This window comes from Nomia melanderi, chromosome 7, assembly GCF_051020985.1.
Source record: "Nomia melanderi isolate GNS246 chromosome 7, iyNomMela1, whole genome shotgun sequence".
NCBI lineage: Eukaryota > Metazoa > Arthropoda > Insecta > Hymenoptera > Halictidae > Nomia > Nomia melanderi.
Window position 1 is genome coordinate 15,212,537 of NC_135005.1, and position 23,161 is coordinate 15,235,697.

A 23,161-nucleotide genomic window follows, 5' to 3' on the forward strand; every position below is an offset into this window, starting at 1 on the left:
GCGCGACGCGCCCGCCCGCGACGCAATTCCTGCTCCTCCGGCTATATTACCGAATTGTTATTACACCGCCGGAAACGTGAGAGTCGCGTCGCGCCGCTCCGTCAATAATTTCCATTCTAATATTGTAATCGTTCGCTTCCCGAGCGAACCGAACGGAAGCACTCGCAGCCGAGGAGACAACGTTGGATTTGTTGCCTCGCCCGACGGAGGTGGATCGTTTCGGAAGTTCGACTCAAAACTGAAAGATTAGAATCTACGGACCAAGGTGGATCGGCGCGAGAAGTCCAGACTGAAATAAAGTGCCCGTACAATCGGGAAACTCGCGTTAGATCCAACAAGAACCGGGGAACTCGGAAAAGGCCAATTTAGAGTAACTAGCTTCTCCGCTTCACATTTGCCACCTAATACCTCGGTGTCAAGAAACTGCGAATGGGTGTCTACTTAATTTAAAACTAGCCGGATTTAATTAAACTTCCAGAGACTCCGACACGTTGGCGAAATAAAAACCCCTTCCATCCGTCGCCCGCACGGTTTCCAATTAGGAAGGGGCAAGCCTTAATCAATGGAAGTCCCATAACGGTTAATCATCGGTAATCGGGAGCTCGCGATTTCTTGTGAATCACGGAATGTAACATTCAAATCAAGCATCGTAACAACGTTCTTTATACAGTTCTGTTTACAATTATATATAAATGTTGTACAATGTAGTCTTTGGTTCGATACTTGTTCGATTTCTCGTTCACGTTCGCTCGAAGACTGCTTGTCTTCGTTTACTCTGACCAACTCCTTAGCGACTTATCTCAACCTTCAGATCCTAAGGGTTGGTTCGCAACCTCGTCAGTTCGACGTATCGCAACATGTAAACTAAATAAACGTAACGAGTCTTTCCCAAACTGAAGTCTTCCACTCGCAAGGCTTTCATCGAGAAACCGAAGTGCAAGAGATCGATAAGACACCTGAATCACGTCGGTCGCAATCGCATCGGAACCCCGAGAAACGAGATCCTCCAGTCGCATTCCTCTTTCTTACCTCCGCGATCGCGCCAATAATAAAATCGTATCGCCACTTTTATCGACGCGTATATACGAATGTTTTATTTATCCGGGGATGCTCCGAATTTCCCAGCGATTCCGCGCGCAGAAACGGGGGCCGCGGAATATCTGACGCTCGGAATCCAGATGCCGTCGATAAGGACGTCGCCGAATCGTATCGGAGAGATAGGATCGACACGTCGACGCCGGGATCGCGTCGTCGCTCGGATATAGTCCACCCCTGCCGCTCGAGGGTCGCGGGGGTGGGAAACTCCGAGTGGAAAGTCACGTTAAACCGCGATAAGCACCGCCTTACGGCGGAGGATCGTCGCGGGAGGATCCATTCTCCGGGCTGGTGGAAAAGAAACGCGACCGAGCCGAAACAAGGAAGCGGAAGGACGAGGTCGGTCGTTTGCGTGCGTCGGTATTTCCGGTGGAATGTCTTCCAACGGCGAGGCTGGCCGCGAACCGACCGCGGATTTTCGGGGTTGCTTTAAACCTCGCACGTGCTAATTTGTTCTGATTTTTTCGCATTGTTGACTGCTACGTAAACACTCATCGAAACTCTTGATTGGATTGGATTTACTGTGATTTTAATGAGTAAAAGATGATTCGAATTTGAAATGAGTCTCTGCGTGTGGAATTTGTTGAGATTCTGTGAGAATGTGTTGAAAGTATCGGAGTACTTGCTATTGGTAATTTTTAAGTACAGAGGAATGTGTTTATTCGTTTCTTTTTCTATTTTTCTGCTTGATTTAATCTTGTTTCGTGTGCAGCGACTGGTTTCGAGCGAATCGAATACCGAGGAAGTGCTACTACCGATGGCGCGGGGGAAAAACGCGTAGGGGGAAATCGTTTCGCGAATTTCCGAATATTCAAGAGAGGGAACACGCGAGTAGCGCTTCACATCAAACTATTCACGATCGAATTTATCAAAGGAGCACTTAACCCATTAAGTACTAAAGGCATGGCGGTATCGTTTGTTATTCCATCCGCGAGACGGCCTATGAACGTGTCGCTGCGTTTCCGGTTTCCTTGCATCATACGCCGCAAGCTGCGGTCTTGATGATTGCCGGCCGTTTGCGAACGCAACGTGACAATCTATTATTTCGTCGTTTCCCAGTTGAAAAAGCGCCACTGACCGAATCGGATAATTCGCTCGGGAGGCGAGCGAATTTACTCGTTGCGTCGAGATAACGTTCCTGCTCCGCTGGGCAATTATTAACCCTACGAAACGTCGACCTCCGACATCTCTTTTAACCAATAGCATCATTACCAAAGTGAAACGTAGCCTTCAATGTTCATATTAACGAGCAACAGTGAATATTCTTAGAATTCATAATCTTTGAAAAGCACTTTCATTATCCCGATATAAATAAACTTCGACTTCGAACATCTTTATTATCAAATCATCTTCACCAAAAAACGCATTCTTCAACACCAACCCCGAAGACCCAACCGATAAACACAAATCGACTCGTAAACATTAAATCAACTTGAACATCTTCATCCCTTAAATCCAACGACCAACGAACGAACAACGAGAAGATCGAAACACCTTCGGACACGCCATCGAAGTCCCATAAAAATTCGTACATCTCAAAGCTCAAGTCCGCTCGTTAGTCTCTCGTCGATCGAAAGACTAAAGCGACTAGTTATCTGCCGGAGGATGAGGTCTCGAGGACGCGCAATCGGCGTTATAAATTTCCCAGCCCGGAATCCGCCGGTGCCGTTCCGAGTAAACGAGGATGGAAATTGAAAACGCGGAATATCCGGTGACGGATAAAGCGCTGGGAGCGCGGACAGAACGAATACGTTTTCCCAGCGGCGGCGGCGACGGCGGCGGGAGGGGAGACAGGAAGCTAAGACGTCCATTATAAAACGGCGGGGGCAGAAGACGGAGGGGCTGGGAGACGGGGAACGGGCGCAAACTGCGGCCCATTTGCATACGGCGTACGTAGGTACAGGCTGGCCAACCGAAACCACATTTTCCGCTTTATGCGACGTCCGAGGGGAAACGCCGCTGCCGCTTGTGGGACCGCTCTCAATGATTTACCTCGCAAACACGGTCGCCCACGGTGTGCTCGATGCTCGGACGTGTTCCCGTCCGGGCGAATAAATTTGCTCTCGATCGCGGAAAAGGCAGAAACTCGGGTAGAAAGGGACTCGAAGGAATTTTGAGTCGAGGAGGATTTCTATGTGTTTCACTCGCGGTTTTGTTCTCGCGACGGCCGAACGGTCGGGGGTGGCGACGATAAAGCACGCTTTATGGATCGAATTCATTAGCACGCGCGCGCTCGATGGATCGCTCGAGCGACCGGATACCGGCCCACGCACGGTGTCAAGAGTAATGGACGATTGGAGTCATTGTGGAAAAGGATAAGGTCGGGATTGCTGCGAGATGTTGGGGTTACCGGATCTGGAGTTTGAGCGTCGTCATAGGATTTTGAGAATTGATGACAGTGAACTTGTCATATGGTACTTTTTTTAGTTTTATGCTTCGAGCGATGGGCTTTGCGAGTATTGTAGAGGAAGCGAGGGTTTCTGGGGAATATTTAATGAAATATGCGTTAGGTGGAGAAAGTTTGTGGGATGATTTGAGAAAGTTCACTGTTTGTAAGTACTTTTTACGGAGAATAAAATTGGGGCGTGTTCTGCTAAGTATACGAGTTCTTGCGGAGTTTAGTAGTTTGGTACGTCTAGCGAGCGGCGACAGCGACATTTAACCCTTGGGGTACGGATATTGGGTCACCGGAGGCACGCCAATGTCTCTGTAGCGCGACATTATATACAATACATAGTCCACTATTTTAACATCCGATCAATGAATGCAAATGTTGACCCGATTGACTTCTACGAGCAACGCTTTCCTCCAACGCGCGTATACAGCCAGTAAAAGTACTGCGCCACTTCAAAGTATCAAAGCACCGAACTATCCGTAGGAAATTTAAGCAAGAATCCACGTCTCCGCGTCATCCGCGAAACTAATTCCCCAGTCCCATCGGGCGAATAAAACAGTTACGGCGTGTAATACTCGAAAATGATCGCGCATACGTCTCGAGTGACTTCAATGCGTGGTAATAATGTCATCTGCGTTCCCGATGAGATCATAAATTGCGACGATCGTTTGTTACTCGTCAATCAAAGAGTATATTGAATTACAGTACAGCCCGTGGCCGCGTGTGACGCGTTCATTTTCCACGGTGGATTGTCGGCCGATCGCGGAGCGCGACGATCGTATTTATCGAGCCGACGACGGGTGTCTTCGAGAATAAAATCCGACGTCGAAACGCCGGCGAGATTATCATGAATATCTACCGTCGAGCGGGTCGACATTGAAATTCAAAGGAGCCCAGGATCCATCGATCGCAGTCCCACGGACAACGCTCGGCTTCCTGTCGAACAGGCCGGCGCGTAGTTTACAGAAAAGATAAACGGAAGGTAAGGTACATACCGGACTCGTTTACATACGTAGACATTTTTCTACGGGCGTCCGGCATTGATTAGATTCCCCGACTAGATAATCGCTCACGCTCCCATAGAAGTCGTTTGTCCCGGGGCTCACGGTTCGACGCGGCCCGACCGAGTCTTCGAAATGCTCGTTACACACGGCCAACCGACGCCACTTCGCACGGAAACTGTAGAAAACTTTCCTGCGCTTCGCCCGTGACACCGACACGTCCCGCCGCCATTTTGTTTGAGCACCGTCCGCCGCGGACGCCGGACTCTCGTTAGCAAATACTCGGTGTCGTGCAAACGTCTTCCGAATAACATTCGAAGTTACGAATCGCGGCGTTACGAGAGTTACAGCTAAGGTGGCGATGTCGCGGCGACACTCGAATTCACGGTTGTCTAAGCGGAGATTCCAATTAAGCAGACGAAAATACTAGGAACACGCTTCAATTTCCTTTCGCGATTTCCAACGTATTACCAGTAATTAGAGAGACCATCGACGCAAAATTCAGACGTTAACCCTTAGCACTCCAGTGTTATGATCTATCAGCAACTGCGACTAATTTTTACAGTATTCGAAAATGAGAAATGCTATAACACTTCTTCGATTTTTTATTTTCCTTGTTAGTACAAAATTTGGATGTGTGGAGAATCTAATAATTTTAGAGTAGTTTCTTTGAGACTCATTAAAATATTTAATATTATAACTGGTGCAATATTGGAACCCACAGAGTTCAAAGGGTTAACAGTTCGCACTGAAGTGACTCTCAGCCACTTCGACACAGCGAAATCTTATATACAATATTAAACCTCGTAACGCATGAATACGTAAAATATCAATATAAAAGTTCCTTAATCACGTGCGCCCTCGTTACTCGCTTTCGAAAGTCGTCTGTGTCTCATTAGAAAACGTTCGATATCTCTAGTAAAAAAGAAACTCGAGAGTGTAAAGTTATTTTTCCTCCCAGCAGGGCCATTACGTCGCCGTTTCTCCCCCTGGTTATCGAGACCTTTCCTCCGGTGTTTCGCTGTAAACGCGGGAAAATGGGCCCGGCCTCGAATTACGAAGCCACCGTGGATTATCTCTTTCAATGGAAACGTATCCGCAATTCGGTGCGCGCCGGCTGGCTGTGCGAGCGGCGTCGCGTGTACGTGTACGTGTACGTGTACGTGTGCGCGCAGCCCGACAATGGGTTCGATTGCAAACCCCCCGGCCCGATACATCTTGCTGACAATTTACCGGAGCGCGATGCGCGCACGATACGACGCCGCCGATAGGGCAAACTGCTTGGAGAACACGAGACGCCGGCAAATTAGCGGCAACCATGTCGCCAGATGCACCCGGCCGGTAGATTGGGGTTGATTAAAGAGGGAAACACGTCGCGTTGATAGGCCCATGATACGGTTTAAATACGTCCACGGTTCTTAACAAGTCCGCCGGGGTGCGGACCGTCTCCCGCTCGACGCTCTCTGGCCCAATTCCACGGTTCATTCTCCTTATTCGGAACGCGGACGGATTAACCCTCGGCTGATGGCCAGGCAGGGTCACCGGGCGGCGGACCAGACTCCGCTCTGCGTTCTACGCTGAACGCTGGATTCTCGTTTATCTCGTGCATTCAGAGTCCGTCGCCGAGGCAACTGTTTCTGTTTAAGGTTTGACGACATTGCTCGGATCTCGGAGGATTAATTTCGCTTAGAATCAGAGATAGCAGTTGGAACGTAGATTTTTCATCCCTTTGCGGAGGGATGTTTGGGAGATGAAATGTATATTTGGGATACTAATTCGAGAACGAATGATTTTATTAATTAAACAGAGATTAGGACGTAGTTTACTTCTATTATTTAAGCGATCTATGTACACTTGAAATAGTTAGAATTAATAGTTACTCATTGACATCTTGCGTCTCACCTCTTCAGCAACCGTCGCGATCACGCTGAATTCAGCCCGAAGTCGCTTGGAAATATTCAAGCCAACCCGAACGGAAAAAACTAATGAAACATTTAAAATAAATTCCGTACGCGCGTCGAATACGAGATCCGAGCGCTATCGGGAGTCCGATCCTTATCCCCGACATCCGGCGCATCGGCAGCGCCAAGAATAAACGCAGACGCGACGATAAGCAGGAAATCACGGAATGAGTGTCAGCGGAGGTTCGAGGCTCGTGCATCAAGCTATCCGGTTATGTTCGTGTGTGAAACTTGCGCTCGTGAAAGAAAATCGAGACTGTTTCCGTGGACGAGGCGGATGAGAGCATTTCTCTTTCTCTCTCTCTTACTCTCTATCCCCTTATCATCTCTCTCTACAGAAAGATCTCGTGAAAGATATACGTGTCACGATGACACCGTGAAACCTTTTTCGAGACGATAAAACTCGACGTTACGAATTGCTGCTCGCATGTCGTCGGTAAGGATCCGTTTCTCCGCTGCCTCCGCCGATCCCGATCGTTCCGTCTCCGTCGTGGAACGCCGCGTAACGCGATTCCGCCGGGGCAATGGCAAATATTGCACGCAATTTCCCCTCAAATTGCTCCCGCGTAACTTAATTCGCTGGCGACGCTCAAGCGCTTCGACCCTTTTTTCCCTTTCTCCCTGTGCAACCCCCTACCCTCTCTCTCTCTCTGTTGCTCGTTCTCATTCTCCGTCTCTGTCTCCGTCTATCGACGATAATTTCCCTCTCACGGTGTCGGTCACACGAGTACACCTCTTTTTTCCTCTCATTTTTTTTCTCTCTAGCAACCACGGTCGACCGTATTTCACGTCCGCGTTAATCCCACGGAACCGAAACTCAATACACTTTTCCAAACGATTACGGTGAAACGAGAACGCGGACGGACGCATGGACGGACGGTCGGACGGACGAACGGACGGAGTACGCGAGCCGCCCTCTTCGCGGATAGGTTCTCGCCAGACGGAGGAAAACTGGTCGCATTGTGCGAGCATTGCGAGTACGCGACGCACCGTGGATGCGAGCCTTTGTTTTTTTTGTTATCGAGGGACGGCCGAGAGTTCGGCGTGAATGAACGAACGTGGAAACTCTGAGGAACGTCGAGGAGTAATTGTGAGCATCGATAGGTGGTGGTGGTGTGCGACGAGTAAGAAATTTCTTCGGCGCACGTAATAAATTATGGGGCCGATAGTGGCTGAAAGGGGAATAAATGTAACAGAAGATAAAGAGAAACTGGAATAAATGCCGCGAGAGTAATGAACGCTGATGATGCGATCTAACCTGAACAGATGAAATATTAACCCCAGCGGCGCCGGGGTTGGTTGCGGGCTGACCCACCTTTTAGAAAATATTACGCGACTCGTATTAATTGTGACGTTGAATCGATCGGACTCCGAATATAAGTTGATGAATAGTTCGTTTCTCTTCTGTGGTAGCTACTACTAACAAAATATGTAACATACGCATCGATAAATTGTTCTTCCGTCGAGCAGCAACATTGCACGAGTAGATCGATCGGAGGCTCGCGGAGTTCGAAGAACTATAGCAGCAAGAAAACAGCCGAATAAGGGCGGAATCGCAACCGACAGGGTGCAACCCGACATTAAACGTCTATTAACCCTAGGACGCCGGCGCCTGCGTCCATTCGGACCCGGAGTTTCAAAGGCTTCGTCTAACTTCTCATCTTCCGACAACTAACTTAACCTTGTTAGTTATTTACATCGGACGTTCGGAACTATTCGGAACTCTAGGAACGGCGATGGCCTAGGACCATGATCCAATTCCTGAGACGCGTGTTCCTCGGGAAATTAGTTAGATCTCTTATCTGGTCTCATCAAAAATCCCTTATCTCGTCAAACTCAGGGAGACTAACCGAGAACCATAAAATACGCTCTAAGGTTAAAAGGAGACACTGCATCTCGAAGAGACTAAATAACAACTTATCCCGATAAACCGATAGCTGTTCAGTTCGAGATTCCATTAACTTCGATCCTCTAAAAAAAATCTGTTCCCCCATGAACATCAGAGAAAGTGTACGTCCCGGTTCGAATAAACCGTGGGCGATGCTGGTCGCGGTCGCCGAGCGTCACAAACAGAACTCGTTCGGTCCGTTTCGATTTTTCGGCGAGCCGTGCCAGTTAATTCGAAAGGGTGCGCGGGTGCCCATTTTGCGGGCAGAAAGCACGGGTAACGAACTGCGTCGCTGCAGTTGCTAATCGCTTTAACCGTTCCCCGAGTTCTGGCCCCGGGATTGAACGATGAACCGAGTTCAGCCCCGCGCCGGCTGGAGGGAACAAAAAATGATCGTCGCCTATGCATCGGCATGTTTCCCCCCGTCACCCCCGCGCGCCGGTTTTAAAGGGTTGTCGCTACATCGGCGTCCGTCTACGCGATCCTCTAACGAATTAACAGGAACGCGACGGCAGAGGTCGACGCAGGCGGCTCGAAAAATCGTTAAACATCGCTTCCCACGGAGCCCACGCTCCAACATGTATCACACTTTTCATATCGAACCAGACCTTATTGTGCAAAAAGCGAAGCCAGCCAGCCAGCCAGCCAGCCAGCCAGCCAGCGAGCCAGCCAGCCCGCGCGCGTCAGTGTTTATCCGTGTACACGCGGCAACCGATGCGCGTGAACCGTGTATAAGTAACTTTTTATGGAATACGTTGTCCTTAAAGTGGAAGATCGTTAAACGCGCCGCGATACCCGCCGTAAAACTGTCGTGTCTTCTCGAACAAGTGCGTCTGGTAATTCCCTCATCAGCAAACACCTGGCTCCTCGGGTCCTATTCGATTATTAAAATTCTCTTCCCGCCGGTTTCAGAGAGTGTAAACAGTTTAATGCCTTATAGTTTGGCGCCTGGAGCGCCGTAGGAATCTAAATATTTACCGCAACTTTCTGCTAAGTTTCGAGTCTGCGGATCGTGGAAAGTCTTCTGTGCTTTTACCGTAATTCCCTTCTTTTCGGAGCAGATTGTATACTGTAATTCTTTCCGGAGTGAATCGTGCGAGTGAAGACAATAGTTTTCGGTATTTCTAACGTGACAGTTGAACCTATCGGTGCTTCGACTCATCTCGAGATAACGAGGCTCAATGGCCCCACTGTTCATAAGACATTCCTCCGTTCAGAAATAACCTCCTAAATATACCGCGGCGAAATTTATCGGTTTAATCGCGGAGCGACCCTACGCCGGTGGTTTTTTACGCGTGCGAACACTTCGGTTTTTCCACGGGCGTCTCGCGATAACCTGGCCCCGCGTGTCTCGGCAGCTGAATTCGGCCCATCGAACACAAGGAGCCATTGAAGAAGCAATACGGAACGACACACAAAGAGCGAGCAGCAACCCCGCGTCGGAACGTGGCGCTCGCAATATCGTATTCGCAATAAAGATTGCTTTTCTCTTCTGAATGCTTCGTTGTACCGGGATATTCGAATTTATCGACCCTCCCCTCTGTCTCTCGCGGATAGAAAAGGTCGGCGGGACTGATGCGTATCGTGACGCGCTATTGGAACGATGGGGTTGACCCTAGAAGAAGCAGAACGGGTACGCCGAGTCCTTCGGTTGTAAAATATTCAAAACATGTTTGTTCCTCCGGAGCGGAATATTTTTCGAAAAATTATCCACCGTGACTTGCGTCGGTATTAAACAGTTGTATACGGTTTAACGAAGATATTCCGCGGAAGAAACGTAAAAGATAAATGAGTCCGAGTCTGGGAAGGTTATAGAGTTAAAAATTGAAAACAACTGTTAATCATCCACGGACACAAAACAATTGAATATTCTTAGCGAAGTCGTATTCGTACGATAGGCAACTGCTTTTCTTTTACGTTTGTTTATCACGTTTAATTAATAATTTTTTTTTCAGTATCATTTGCCTTTGTCATTAAAGGATGCTATTCGAAACGCTAGAAATTCTCGTGGCAGTCGACGTTGATATTAGTTAACGTTGATATTATAGAACGATGATCGATTCAAATGATATTTCTCGAAAGGAGCATCAGAAATGAATTGGTTCCGAGCTTAGAGACGTTCCAGGGTTAAAAGATGGAAGCAATTGAGTATAACCCGCAGCAGACGCAAGAAACCTCGGGATTCCTCGCGGAGGCGCGTTCGTGCGGTAAACAACTGTCTTTTTATTCCCAACAGCGGCGGCACAGCCATTGATTCTGACAATAAATTCGATCGATCCCCTGAAAAACTAGAACCGCATCGTACCGCCGCCGCTGGGCGGCTAGAAGTTTTCTCTCCCGGAGGATCCTCTCCGGTCATAGAGTCCGCCCGCTGTAATTCGAGAGGCAGACGATCTTGCCCCCCTCGCCCTCCGGAGAAGGAGCAAAACACTTTAAGCGCGCGCAGCTGAAGAAATACCCAGCGGCTCGTAAACAATGAATTTCCACCGTTATAAAGAAAGCGTTTGTCATCGCCGGGCCGCGGATCTGTTTGCGTTTACAGCCAATAAAAGTTTGCCCCCGTTCAGCGGGGGAACAATGAAGCACCGACGCTCAACGGGTTTTGATGCCTCATTCCGAAGATGGTTTTTATGTTAATTACTTGCGGCGCTCGTAAATAACAGCGAACGAGAACGATTGAAACTGTCGTCGCCGGGGAAAACATTTCTTCGAGTCCCTTTCAACTTTCTTAGTAAACAGGCAAATTCTTTGTTGCATCTGTGATCTAATTATAAGACAAGACTTCCCTATCTAATGAAATTTTTAAGAAAGTATCTTTGACGAACCGAAGTTATAAAGTTTAGTGCTGGAAAAGAAACAAGTTGATAAATTGGAAATTACACGAAATTCCTCGGCAAGTCGGGGCAAATAAAAATAACAAGAAATTTCGTTCTCATCCTGGAGCTGGAGGAGAATCTCGCGCAGCATAGTGGACCACGATCGGACTTCGATCTCCCTATTCCATCGAGAATCGATACGTAAGACGCGCGGGTCCATCGGGAGGCTGTCTAGCGAGTGTATCTCGCGTCGGAAGGGAGACGAGGCGGCCACGATTCGGCCGTGGAGGGTGGAAAGAGAGGAACCGATAGAGAGTCCATCGATCGTCGACGACAAAACACACGCGCGCGCTTAGCTCGCTCGCTAGCCGCGAAAAAAGAGGATCTCCGGTGGACTCGTCTCCGATGTACCCGACGCGTACCCGTTATGCTCGCGTTTCCGACGGGACTTCCCCGGCGCATCCGCCGCTATAGAATTTTATTTTGATTCTTGCACGAGACGCGGATGAAGAGGAGGCTAGAGGGATGAACGGTGGATGAGAGAAAGAGAGGAACAGAGAGAGAGAGGGAAGGGAAAGAGAAAGATAGACAGAGGGAGAGAGAGAGAGAGGAAAGAGAGACGGGTAAATTGCAGGGCGGGTCTTGCCGTGGAAAATCGATGGGAATACACGGAGAGCGCGTGGAACGAACAACGGAGGAGACGAGGCTCCAGGAACGTCAGCGTTCACGTCTCTTCGTGGACGACGCGCGGCCGCTTCCGTGCGGAATCCGCGCACGTACGGATCCACCATTTTCATGGTGTGCCGCCGACGGGTTGTCTCTCGCCGTTTACAGGGATTCGAATGCTTCCCTCCACCCTGTTCGTTTCTGTTTAAGTTGCTTTGCCAACGGGAAGTCAAATGTTACGTACCTCGCGCCGTTTCGAGGATACAAAAGCTTCGGTTCCGGAACTTAGGAATGTTCTGCCGGCGGGGGCGAGCGAGCGGGTCGTGCTCGGCGGTCCTGCTGACGTTTTACCGTATGTGTGTTGACAACGTCGTGCGGCTCGCAGACGGATGGTAACAGTGATAGTGGTGGTGGTGGTGGTGGTGGTGTAGTTGGTGACTATGCTCTCTGGTAGCGGTCGGAGATACGGGAAAAAATGTGCACGCGTAACGCGGCTGCGCCACCGGACCCGAGCAACGGACTGGCTCGAAGAGAGAGTCTCTACTGGCTACCAAAGCAAGCAACGTGTAACGAAACGCGTGCGTCCCCGTCGCGGTGCTACCGTCTACTACGTGTTGCTGCTGCCGGAGCCACTAACGCTCTACCCGCTCTCACTCCACAGCCTCTTCTCTCCTCTCCTGTGCGCTTTCCACTCCACCATCCCTCCGAGTCCACGCAACGGAAAGGTCCGCGCGAGCGGCGCGCGCGGGGTTGCCGCTACCAGCGTCGCCCCATCGCTGCGCCGAAGGATACTTTCGAACGGAGCTGGGTGAATTTCAGAGATCTTATGTCCATCGTTTCGAATTGCGTTGAATATATTCTGCAGGATTTCGAAAGTGATATCTTACCTGCTGTGAATGTAGAGTATTTCTTTGATGGTTGTTGCAGGAGGTTTCGAAATTGATTCACTGAAATTGCGATGCATTTGGTTCTCTTTTGAACTTGACTATCTGCAATTGAATGTATAATAAATAAATGATGAATACCGTGTTTGTATCGTAAGCAAGCATTCTATCTCGGAGAGAAGATGTTGAAAAACTCGAGATTTCTATAGAGTTATAGAATTATACCACCCAGTATATAGCACTTTTACTACTGTACACGACCATGTCACAGGGGATGTTTCCTCGAGTCTCCACAGAACGTCAGATTTTTTTACCTACTCCAGCTTCTTTGTTCATCGCTGAACCTTAAATCTGACTTCTGTTTATGGCCCTGCTGTGTTTACGGGCTTGTTATGTCGTTACCATCGAGTACAGAAGCCGCCAGTGTTTTTCGCCAGTGAAAAGAAGACTGTTACCCGCCGAGCTGTAATTAGCGAATTTGGGTCGAGGGATTCAATAGAATCTTTCGCTTGTTTCGCCTGGTGACTAAGCGTTCGCGGGCTCAAGTGTTAAGGCCCGAAAGAAACCAGCTCGGATCCGCGCCTGAACAACTCACACGCGAAGCTGGAGAGTCTCGTCGCTTGATTGTGATGACCAGAGGAATAGCTCCTTGCACTTCCACTACCATTAATCCTAGAAAGATTAATGACAACTCCTTGGGTCCACTTAGTTGGAGAGTACGATGAACATGTTCTTCTTTTGTCTAGAAAATTTGTAAAAGATCATTTACTATCCCTTGTGTCTTCGACATTAGCGTCAAAATAATAATAAACCATAAAAAACCTTAAATATTCATGTCCGACGCAGACTACGGCAAACGGCATCGTTCTCGGCTCTTTGTATCCTCGACGACAACCGTAGAGTAGAGGGACCATAATTTATTCGCGAGCGAAGCTCGGATAGCAGCCCTATCGCGATCCACAGAGCTCTTACATTTCGTCCGCGACGTATACTCCGGTGATTATACTCCGTCGTGTGCGAACAATATCACAAATTAATCTCGTGCGCGCACGATATTCTTAATCGCTTGTAATGGAGAGATTAAAAGCTGGGGAAGGACAAAGAAGAATTAAATAAGAGTAAACTGAAGAGGAAACACGGGTGTCATGAAATTATTCGCAGTGAACGTCGGCGCTGATGATTCCTAAAGAGATTAATGTTCGCGGGAAAGCGGTCGTAAACGTTTCGCGCGTGTACTCGAAATACATAGTGCCATAGAGTTCTCAATGAAACATCTTATCGCTCGAATCCGTTGAAACGAATAACAGTTGACAGACATCATAGCGATCCTATTAAACAACGATACAAAATACACAACTATTTCGTACAATCAAATATTTCGAGTACGCTTGAACATCGACAAATTCGAGAACGCACGCGAGAAACTCTCGAGAATACCGATCGGCCAGCCAAAACGTGATTCAAATGAGGCAAGGCGACGCAAGCCGTTGCGCCGGGCCGTTCTGGTTTTAGCGCCATGTTTTGCGTTACAGTCTATAGTCTGTACCGCGACGGTAAACAGGATTATGAGTAACTCCGCTCGGGCAGCTATCAGGCGCGCGCGTTGGCTTTTTAAAAATACCAAGCTACACGGGACTGAAATTCCTCGCGTTACGAGAAGGCTGCGCTATCTCGGGGACTGTAACGCGCGTTGTAATATAGCCCGCGCCTCCTACGGGGGCCGTGTTACCAACATCGCCACGTAAATTCGCCGCGGCCCACATACATTACCCGACAACTTGTCTTCCCCGTATCTAGCGAACAATTAATCACCGTAACGCGGCGATTAAACCTCCGACTCGGAGTATGCGGGGATATCGATTCAAACGAATCGGATGCAAAACATGGTTCCACGACGACGCCGGGGCATGGTATTGTTCACCCCGCCGCGCACGCATACCGCCGCGAACGGCCCGCAACACCGATGGAGATGTCTCTCTGTATCGAGTACTCCCCTACCTCCCACTATTGCCATTTAACTCGCGGTGGCTACTCGCAGTGTCTCTCATCTTAGACGGAGCGAGGAAGGGCACACGGTATTCGTACACCCCTGCGTCCCGCTTTCAATTAAAGACTCTATTGTATCAACTGAAGTGCAAACAGCAGAAATCAGAGGCGCACGAGTACTCCTTTCTGTCCCTCCGCAGTAAGTGTTCATTAAGTACCACATTATACTGTTCCGGCGGCGTGGAGGGATTTTGTTTGCGGTGCTACTCCTCGTGGAAGTGCCTTTACAGCGATCTCCGCTAAGCTGCCCCAGCCATGGGACTCTTAGGTCCCTCGCGCGCTTCAGAATCCCTCCGCCTGGACATTGTTATCGAAGATAATAGTTGGCAACGGTACAGACGTCTATCGATAAACAGCGTGTCGGTGTGCGCGATACAAAAATTTGAACAAAAGGTACGTACACAACTGTCTGAAAGGATCGTCTCGTTGAACGGATACCTCAGACGCGACGTCTGGGGCGTGGAAACACCGTGACACGGTCCTGTCGGTGGCTATCGTTTTAATATTTATGACTTCCCTTTCGCAAGGATCAAGCGAACATCGCTGACCGATCATTATCCTGAAACTACCGACGCTAACGCGCGCGTCGTGAGTTAAGATAACCGTTACGGGGAAAAATTCCGTTAACGAACGTCAACGCTGACGGTGGTAATACCAGCGACGCGATGCGATGCGATGCGATGCGACGCTTCGATTCGATTCGGTCTACATTCCCAATAAGCGCGTGCAACCGGGGACGATTTTTTGCCGCGAATACCTCGACTTCCCGAACGCGGCCGGGGAGGCAAAGGTGGAGACCAACCAGATTAACGAGGTGGCTCGCTATAGCTGTACATATTGTATGCCATATATTGCGCGGGCACGTTTCGCTGGTAGCCCGTTTTTCTCGGAACGCATAGAAGAAGCTAGAACTTCTTCCTCCGCGAACCTCGGGTCGTATACATTCGCTGGTTCCTTAATTGCCTGGCAGAAGTGGTTTCTCGCTCAGGGGGTACACGGCGACCGGTCTCTTTCCGACGCGTGCACACTCTGCCGACCGAGCACGGTTTCGTGCGACCTTCCGCGCAATCCTGTTCCACGATCGTGGGACGGCCCGATGAAAAATCGCTTGCGCAAAGGTTCGCTGCACCGTCGCCGCGGCATTCGATGTTTCTTCACGACCGGCTGAACTGGATTTAAAGCAAACAGGATCTCGCGATCCTGTTACAGCCGCGTCCCGAGAATTATCGATTGCGCTTGTGTACAGTCGGTTTGTTTAGGTTGACGGTTCATCTAACGCGATGGTGTTATGCCAATCAGCCAGAGTTCCGATACCCGATCGTACGTAGAGTTTGAAGATCATTCGACTGTATCATGTCGTTACGTCTGGTAACAGCTGTTCGTATTGTTTATATTATTATGTTAGGTCTTGGTTATTGCTTTTTTTCTTTTGTATAAGGGCACGTTACTCTATTGTTTTCAGACGGTAGATGTTGGACGTTTATTCTTACTGATTGCATCCGCTTATGTATCCTCATTTCGCGATAGATTTATCATGAACGAAAACGATTGAAAATATCGTTCGTTTGACGTCTCTGGGTTAGCGGGTTGACGTCGAATAAAATGAAGACTTATACGCGATCATACTACACGTACACGGTTGATACGTGCACGGGGAGTGATTGTCAGAAGTGATATAGCGCGGGGGAGTAAATCACGACGGCATTAAGACAATTAGGCGGAGAACTGGACAGGCCGAGCAGCGTCAGTCGACGTGTCTTGGACAGAAACAGATGTCTGATATGCCTTTTATTTCGACGCCACGGTCAGCCGCGACGTGCACGTATATGTTAAACACTTATTCGATCCGCAGAGCGTACGTAGGATAAATGCATGGGCGTCGATGCAGGGTATTAAGAACGTGACCAACAACGTATCGAATATCGTGGCTCGGTACGTCGAATCATGTATTTGCCTGCTAAAGATCGGCATGCCAGTGGAGACTCGATATCGAGGAGGTCGTTATTACACCGAGAACGCTCTAACGGAATAAAATGGAAACTCGAAATGCTTAATCGAGTTTTCATTTTATTTCGAATCGATTGAAATTGTTCAGAAAGAATGGCATTTTCATACCGAGCATCTGATCACTGTGGTAAATTTGCTTCGACAACTGTGAATCTTCATGGACGTCCAGTGATTATATTTGTATAGTGAAATGTTACCGAGGACCATGTGTACGATACGATCGGGGGCGTGCATGTGTGCGCAAAAGTCCGTGGCGTGGTCGTGCAATTGTGCGAAGGAAATGAGATCAAGTTTGACTGATTGCGGACAGCGGTTGAAGAGAGGTGGAGAGCAGCAGGGAATGTAGATAGGACAGTTCAAGAACCGAATCTACAGATCGGTAGCTGGATATACTGGAACAGACCAAGTGTACGATTTAATAAAATCAAAGGAAGAAAACCGTAAACGGATTAACAATGTTGTATTGTTAACTATGCACTGGGGAATCTTGGTGGCCGAGATTTCTCGTTTCAATAAGTACACCGTCGATTAAGATTGCTTTCAAAAATAAACATTTATTTCAAAATTAATGCTTACCAGCTGTATCCTAAAAACTAAGATCTATTCTATACACCGACTGTGTTTAGGTGTTGTTCTTAAGACCTCTTAAGAATTCATTGCATTATTAAGTTGTGTACAATTTGTTTTCTTACTTTGTTTTTGTGTAGTACCGTATTAGGTTCCGCAGCAATAATCAATTGCTTTTTTCTGATTTACACAATCACATGATCATCTCCTTGCACACACACATATGTTACATATCAATGGCAGTTACCAGAATGAGTTCCACATGATATCTAATGATTCAAATCATGCACACAGACTGGATCACGTACTATTTTTTTTTTTTCTTATCACCAAACTCAAGTCTCGGACCACATCTCTCACTCTCCTATGTCTTGATAAAGTTTAAAATGATAGTACCGCTAAGTGGTGATATCACATTTATGGTTCGGAGTATGTACTGTCTGGTCGGTTTGACGAAAAAGAAATGAAAATAATGTGACGACGCAGACCTAGACAGCGTCTTTCGCAGATTGTACCAGCTCTCCAAACGAGGTTTCCAAGCATTGCCGAAGTTCGGCGTAACTTACTACTAATACACTTTGTTCGTCTCGAGACATCAAACATATCTACAAGGTTATAAAGCGATCGTTTAGAAAACATATAGACCAAGTGTCCCGTAACTGATAATACAAACGGGAAGGAGATGATTTTAGATAGGAAAGCAAAGGCAAACTATGGAATACAATTTTGTTACATAAGACTTCAATTCCGAGGAAACGGACTTTGAGCGGTTGTACGACCAGTTACAAGAGACTTTGCAATATAAACTATTCTCAAGATCGTTAAAACATTTCACATGAACATGCTAAAAACGTTAGCGGTCGGAAAATTAGCGTAAGAGAAAAGTATACCTTGTCTTGAGACCCTGAATCCAACTTATTTAAACAAGATACAACGTGTGCCATATCCAACCACGGTCTTCCATCAGCCGCTACCTGATGGAAAACGTAATCCCTAAACAATTTGAGCATGTATCGGTCTCCTGTTTCTGCCCACGTGGGTTCCATATTAAGTTCTGGTCTTTCGTTAATGGTGGCCAGTTTTACAAGTAACTTAAATAACCGCCCGTTCTCAAGCTCCTTGGCAAGTTCGTTTTCGAGCACGTCGGATCGAAGCAAGGCTGCGTCGAGCTGTGTATAAAATCGAGCTCCTATCATTGGCATGAGATCTGTTACGCTCCGTCGTGCTTGGTTCGAAAGTAAATATCTAAAACGATAGAATTCCATATGAACATGTATCGCTGCAAGTATAGATCCTTGCATCGAGGATCGTACAAGATGGCCGAATGAAATCCTAATGAAACCTATACGAACAGAATGAGGTTCCGAAGATCCGTGGAGTAGGAACGTGCGACGAGCTCGAGGGAGGCTTGCATGTTGTCGCGATGGACGGCAAGAAGGCTACGACATGCTAAAGCCAATACCAACTTCCCCAGAGCGATTAAATCTTCTTGTTGGTAATGTGGAATAAGTGAGAGTGGATTCGCTGCGTTCCCATCGAATGTAACAACGTCTGGTATGGCAACGCAACTTAAACGGAGTCTCGTCCGTGACGTGAGCAACACTTTTGTGGGATCCAAACATCTGTATGCCAAACCTGTTAATAGAATTTCAATGGACGTAAGATTGACAGAATATTAACTGAATGTTACGCATGAAAATACTTTTAAGAGTGACACAAACCAGCAGCATGTATGACGCGAAGCGCGGCAGTTAGTTGGATTATGTAGCTCCAGATAACACTTTCTGGTAGCATACTACTGTGTTGCTGTCTGAGAATTGTATTTTTTGTATGACTATACGGGCGAGGGGCGTTCGGATCTGAAGAAAATGGATCCGTATAACCATTCAATTCAGTTGCAGAGAAATGCTTGTTTAACAACGTTTCTGAGCCCGGATGATAGTCATAAACGAATACCATGGCTGAAATGGGAAAATTTTTGTTATAGAAATCCATTTACCAGACTTCTGAGTAGTATTAATACAAACAATGGTCGCCAAAGGCCTTGGTGGTAAAGACTTCTCTTAACTGCACCAAATTAGTATGCGATAATCGCTTCCACATATCTACCAGCACCATACACTTTGTATTAGCAAGTCTGAAATCTAACAACAGATGAAATGCTTTTTTCAATACCATTTATCGAATTGACTTCTTTTAATTATTTTGCGCGAAAAGTTCAGGAACCTCACCATGTATACGACGTAAACAGTATCGCGTGCCACTCTTAATGCTGGTAGCTTTGTACGTTGAAGTTTGGTATCCGAGCATTGTCGAGGCAGGTTTATGAATTGGTTCCAGTGGGCACAACTCATGGTAACTGTCTACCTCATTTGGTAAATCAGGGAATCTTACTACATCAGGTTGCGCTAACGTTAATGCATTTTTTTGAAGAATGTCCATTCGTAAGCTCTCACTGACAAAGAAGCTGGGTGTTGCTTGAGGAGGTGGGGTTGAGGGAGCAGAGGAATTATTAGACGACGGAGGTTTTACTGGTTTCACAGGTTGAAGGTGTGCTGGTGTACCTGGATAAACGTAGCCTACCTGACCTGCTCCGACAGTTCCAATCTGAAGGTGTAAATTTACTATTAATTTGCTAAAAATTGAAATCAAAGAAGATCTTCTAACTTCTATGCTTCCTTACAGTTTCAGTTCCTTCCTCTGCTCCAACAGTATCGGTTGGTGTGTTTCCAAGGTAAAAATAAGTTGTACCACCAACATTCTCTTGTGAGTGGTAAGAATTATTAAAAAGATTCGGAGAACTGCTGTTGCTACCAGTGAGACCTCTTCCTGGTACAAATTCTGGACTGGCAGTTACTTTTTTTTGCGAATCCAGAGAGAGGTTCGACAAGTGCTTTGTAACTGCAGTGGTACTTAGAGTTACCCCCGGGCTTTGACGATTCTATTAAACAATAGAAATAGTAAGAAAATGGTAAACATGTCTGTGTACTTATTAACTATGGCAAGGAAATAGCAAAGTTATAAGTAATAGCATATTATAATAACAAAGCATAAGATTTCTTCCTTTTAAAACATACAAGATGTACTTCTATTAATTAATTCATTAAGTTAGAGACTTAAGCCTTTACCATTTATGTAAGCATGTGACAGAGTTTCATGTTGTATCAAAATCTCTTTAATTCTAAATCTAATTAAACGACAGACGTATGAAAACTTTTACTAAGGTTTGACTCTCCTCAAATAAATTGCAGAAGAGTGTACACTACCATGTAGGTAGCAAGCTTGGACTCCAGTGGAACGCCGTTTGTTTGAGGGGTGTATGCAACAAACATTGATGGGTCCATCTCTCCTTCAACCACTGCATTTACCGCTATCACACTGAACCCTCACTTCTACTCTGTTTATGTTCTCCCAGCTAGAAAACCCTTCACACCTGTCTTTCTCAATCCTGATTAACAACAGTCTTTAACCACCACAGTCTTTCTATTATACAGACGCACAACTCGATAACAACCACCAGATCCTGCAACACATCTTATAAATACATGAGTAAAGATAAAAAATAAAACATTTGAAATATACATTATCCAATGATATATTATTTATACTTTCTTCATTTCTAATACGCTATCAGTAGGAATTTAATATTACAAAAGTAAATCCCCGATACTCTGCAAACTATACAAAACTATATTCAAAGGTCGTATAACAAGTACACAATCCAAGAAATAAAATATTACATCTTTCTCATGAAAAACGCTATTAACAATTTAAACAATTTCAAAATATTTACTCATCATCAAAAAACCTGACTAATACCACAGAAGATATAAATGTTCACAGAAACCGCACGAATTATTCGATATAAATCATTGGTCTATGCAAGATCTGATCTACGATATCACAGCCGTCACAAAACGGGTAGAAAAAATGGAATGAAATGTACCGCTCGTTCTGAACGAAGAGGGTAACACGACGCGTACGGCTGTATAAATGCCGAGGATAACAAGAACCGTCGACGCTGAATGAAATTTCAGGAATGGTGGGTAAAGGTTCAGTGAAAAAAACTGGGAAAAAAGCTGGGGAAACGAAAGAAAAACCAGGACAAGCAAGTGGAATCGCACGCTATAGCAATGGCAGCTGATTTTGACAATACAGCCAGAAAGACGCACAAGATATAACCTTGGCTACACGTTACTGGTGGCGGGGAAGCGACCACCGTGACCGCGGATTCGACGGGTATATCCTCGCCAAGGGCTCGAGAAAGTACGAACGAGTCAAAATATCGTGTACGCGTGCGACGAAATGCGTACGAGAGGTACGCCGCGTTAACATAACCATTTACGCTGTCACCGATGTCGCGTCGGTGTACGGCGCCAAAATTCCGATCACCACGACACGTTCCCGATACGGCACGGTGATCACGCGACCCACAAAAAAATAAGAATAAGAAATACATTATTCAGAATAACGATTTCGATAACAGTCTGACCGTGTTATAACATGTTTCCATCCGGCGGACAAAGGAGAAAGCAGAACCAATCCGATCTTGTATGTTTATGGTGTTCTCCCTTTGCTTCGGCCTCGTATTTTTCTCTTTCTCCCTCTCTCCCTTCCGCCCTCCTATTCATGTCCTTCGATCGGAGCAGCTGTCTCTCTGCCACGGCTTGTCTCCGGGCGCGCGCGAGACGAAGCCTGTATATTTACCTTTCAGAACCGCGCCACAAACTACGCCTGCGACCATTCGTCTAAATTCTCATCATTTTTACCTGTTAACCACCGGATCGAGGTGCGTCTGACGAATTATATTCCGGACGGGGAACGGAGTTGAGTTATTTCTGAATTATAATAAGCTTTCTTGCCTGCACGTTAGAAATTAATCTATTCCACCATATTGTATCGTGATAACTCGAAATTAATATTGATCGAAAATATTGATCGGCTAGTCAGGTATGAATATAATTCGAATATAGTCTAATCATCTTTTTCGCTTTTTTTTGTACCTTACATAATTCGTAGGTTTTTATAAAATAGATTTCTTGCTTCTTCGCGTATGTTCAATCGTATCCTTAAGGCACATTTAAAATTCGATACATTTAGTATAGTATATTAATAATGTACTTTTAAAATATTCAAATCTAATATTATACAATTTTAATTCAAATATAATGCTTATAGCATTCGAATATTAGAGTAATTCCAGTCCAGGCGAACGATAATCATTTATGATAGATATTTCACGATTTTAAATTCGTGTTTTCATTGTTTACCGACAATTCATTAAAGTAGATTACTGAGATACGTTTATCGTCTGTTTAATTTTTTATGTAAATTGTTTTGTCAGACTACTGCGTCGCGTTGAGAATAGTCGCAGTTGTAGTCAAATGATCGCGCTTAAGTAAAACGATTCGTGAAAAATATTCAAGTAATTCTGAGCAACAGGCATAGTTACTAGGAACAATATTCGTACGACAGGTATCTCCATCTGAAAGACTCCATTGGCTTTTCCCAAAGGGTAAAGAATCCGACGCACAATTCTAGAGTCAATGCTACTTTGTTAAGATACATTCACAAGAGCGCGACGTGTTAGGCTTGTTTTCGTGACTGGCGTAGTATCGTAAACATTTATATCCTCTTTTTATATGATGTCCTTGCTTAGCGTGCACTCGAAAATATATACTTAACAACGTAAACGGTCTTAAAGAAAATATTTACAGAAAATTTACGCGGGTAGATTGAGTATTGCGACCTTCTCGGTTGATCCACTGAACTGCGTTTTCATTTTCGCAATTCTGTTGGCAACAGTGAGTGACATGAAATCATTTCACAGTATAC

General features: G+C 46.4%; 2 protein-coding genes and 2 long non-coding RNA genes across 20 annotated transcripts in view; 1 reads left to right on the forward strand and 3 right to left on the reverse strand.

The window, feature by feature from the left end:
• The window catches only part of LOC116425026 (uncharacterized), a 58,847-nt gene extending 46,348 nt beyond the window's left edge, over window positions 1–12,499 (reverse strand). Inside the window, exon 1 of the mRNA XM_031972194.2 lies at window positions 12,067–12,499. The gene's annotated coding sequence lies outside the window, so the exon portion shown is untranslated. The remainder of the gene's footprint in view (window positions 1–12,066) is intronic.
• Window positions 12,500–12,930: 431 nt separating this feature from the next.
• LOC116425027 (uncharacterized) lies at window positions 12,931–13,766 on the reverse strand. Its single transcript, XR_004234617.2, has 3 exons — window positions 13,529–13,766; window positions 13,302–13,448; window positions 12,931–13,169 (listed from the first exon to the last, which is right to left on the reverse strand). It is a non-coding gene; the product is annotated as an uncharacterized LOC116425027 (long non-coding RNA).
• Window positions 13,767–16,005: 2,239 nt separating this feature from the next.
• On the forward strand, window positions 16,006–19,822 carry LOC143174713 (uncharacterized). The gene is made up of 2 exons (XR_012998944.1): window positions 16,006–16,129; window positions 16,215–19,822. It is a non-coding gene; the product is annotated as an uncharacterized LOC143174713 (long non-coding RNA).
• PAN3 (Poly(A) specific ribonuclease subunit PAN3) lies at window positions 17,288–23,144 on the reverse strand. Of its 17 annotated transcripts, none has more exons than XM_031972513.2 (10): window positions 22,096–22,319; window positions 21,819–22,021; window positions 20,593–20,849; window positions 20,010–20,267; window positions 19,558–19,933; window positions 19,354–19,470; window positions 19,048–19,287; window positions 18,679–18,961; window positions 18,217–18,571; window positions 17,288–17,931 (listed from the first exon to the last, which is right to left on the reverse strand). In XM_031972513.2, exons 3-10 carry the CDS (start codon window positions 20,668–20,670, stop codon window positions 17,815–17,817), a joined length of 1,824 nt encoding a protein of 607 aa, XP_031828373.1. In that variant the 5' UTR covers window positions 20,671–20,849; window positions 21,819–22,021; window positions 22,096–22,319; the 3' UTR covers window positions 17,288–17,814. The 17 variants fall into 17 exon arrangements, with proteins under 17 accessions (XP_031828373.1, XP_031828377.1, XP_031828374.1 ...); XM_031972517.2 differs by having other exon boundaries at window positions 20,593–20,860; XM_031972514.2 differs by lacking the exons at window positions 21,819–22,021; window positions 22,096–22,319 and adding an exon at window positions 23,042–23,144.
• Window positions 23,145–23,161: the final 17 nt, after the last annotated feature.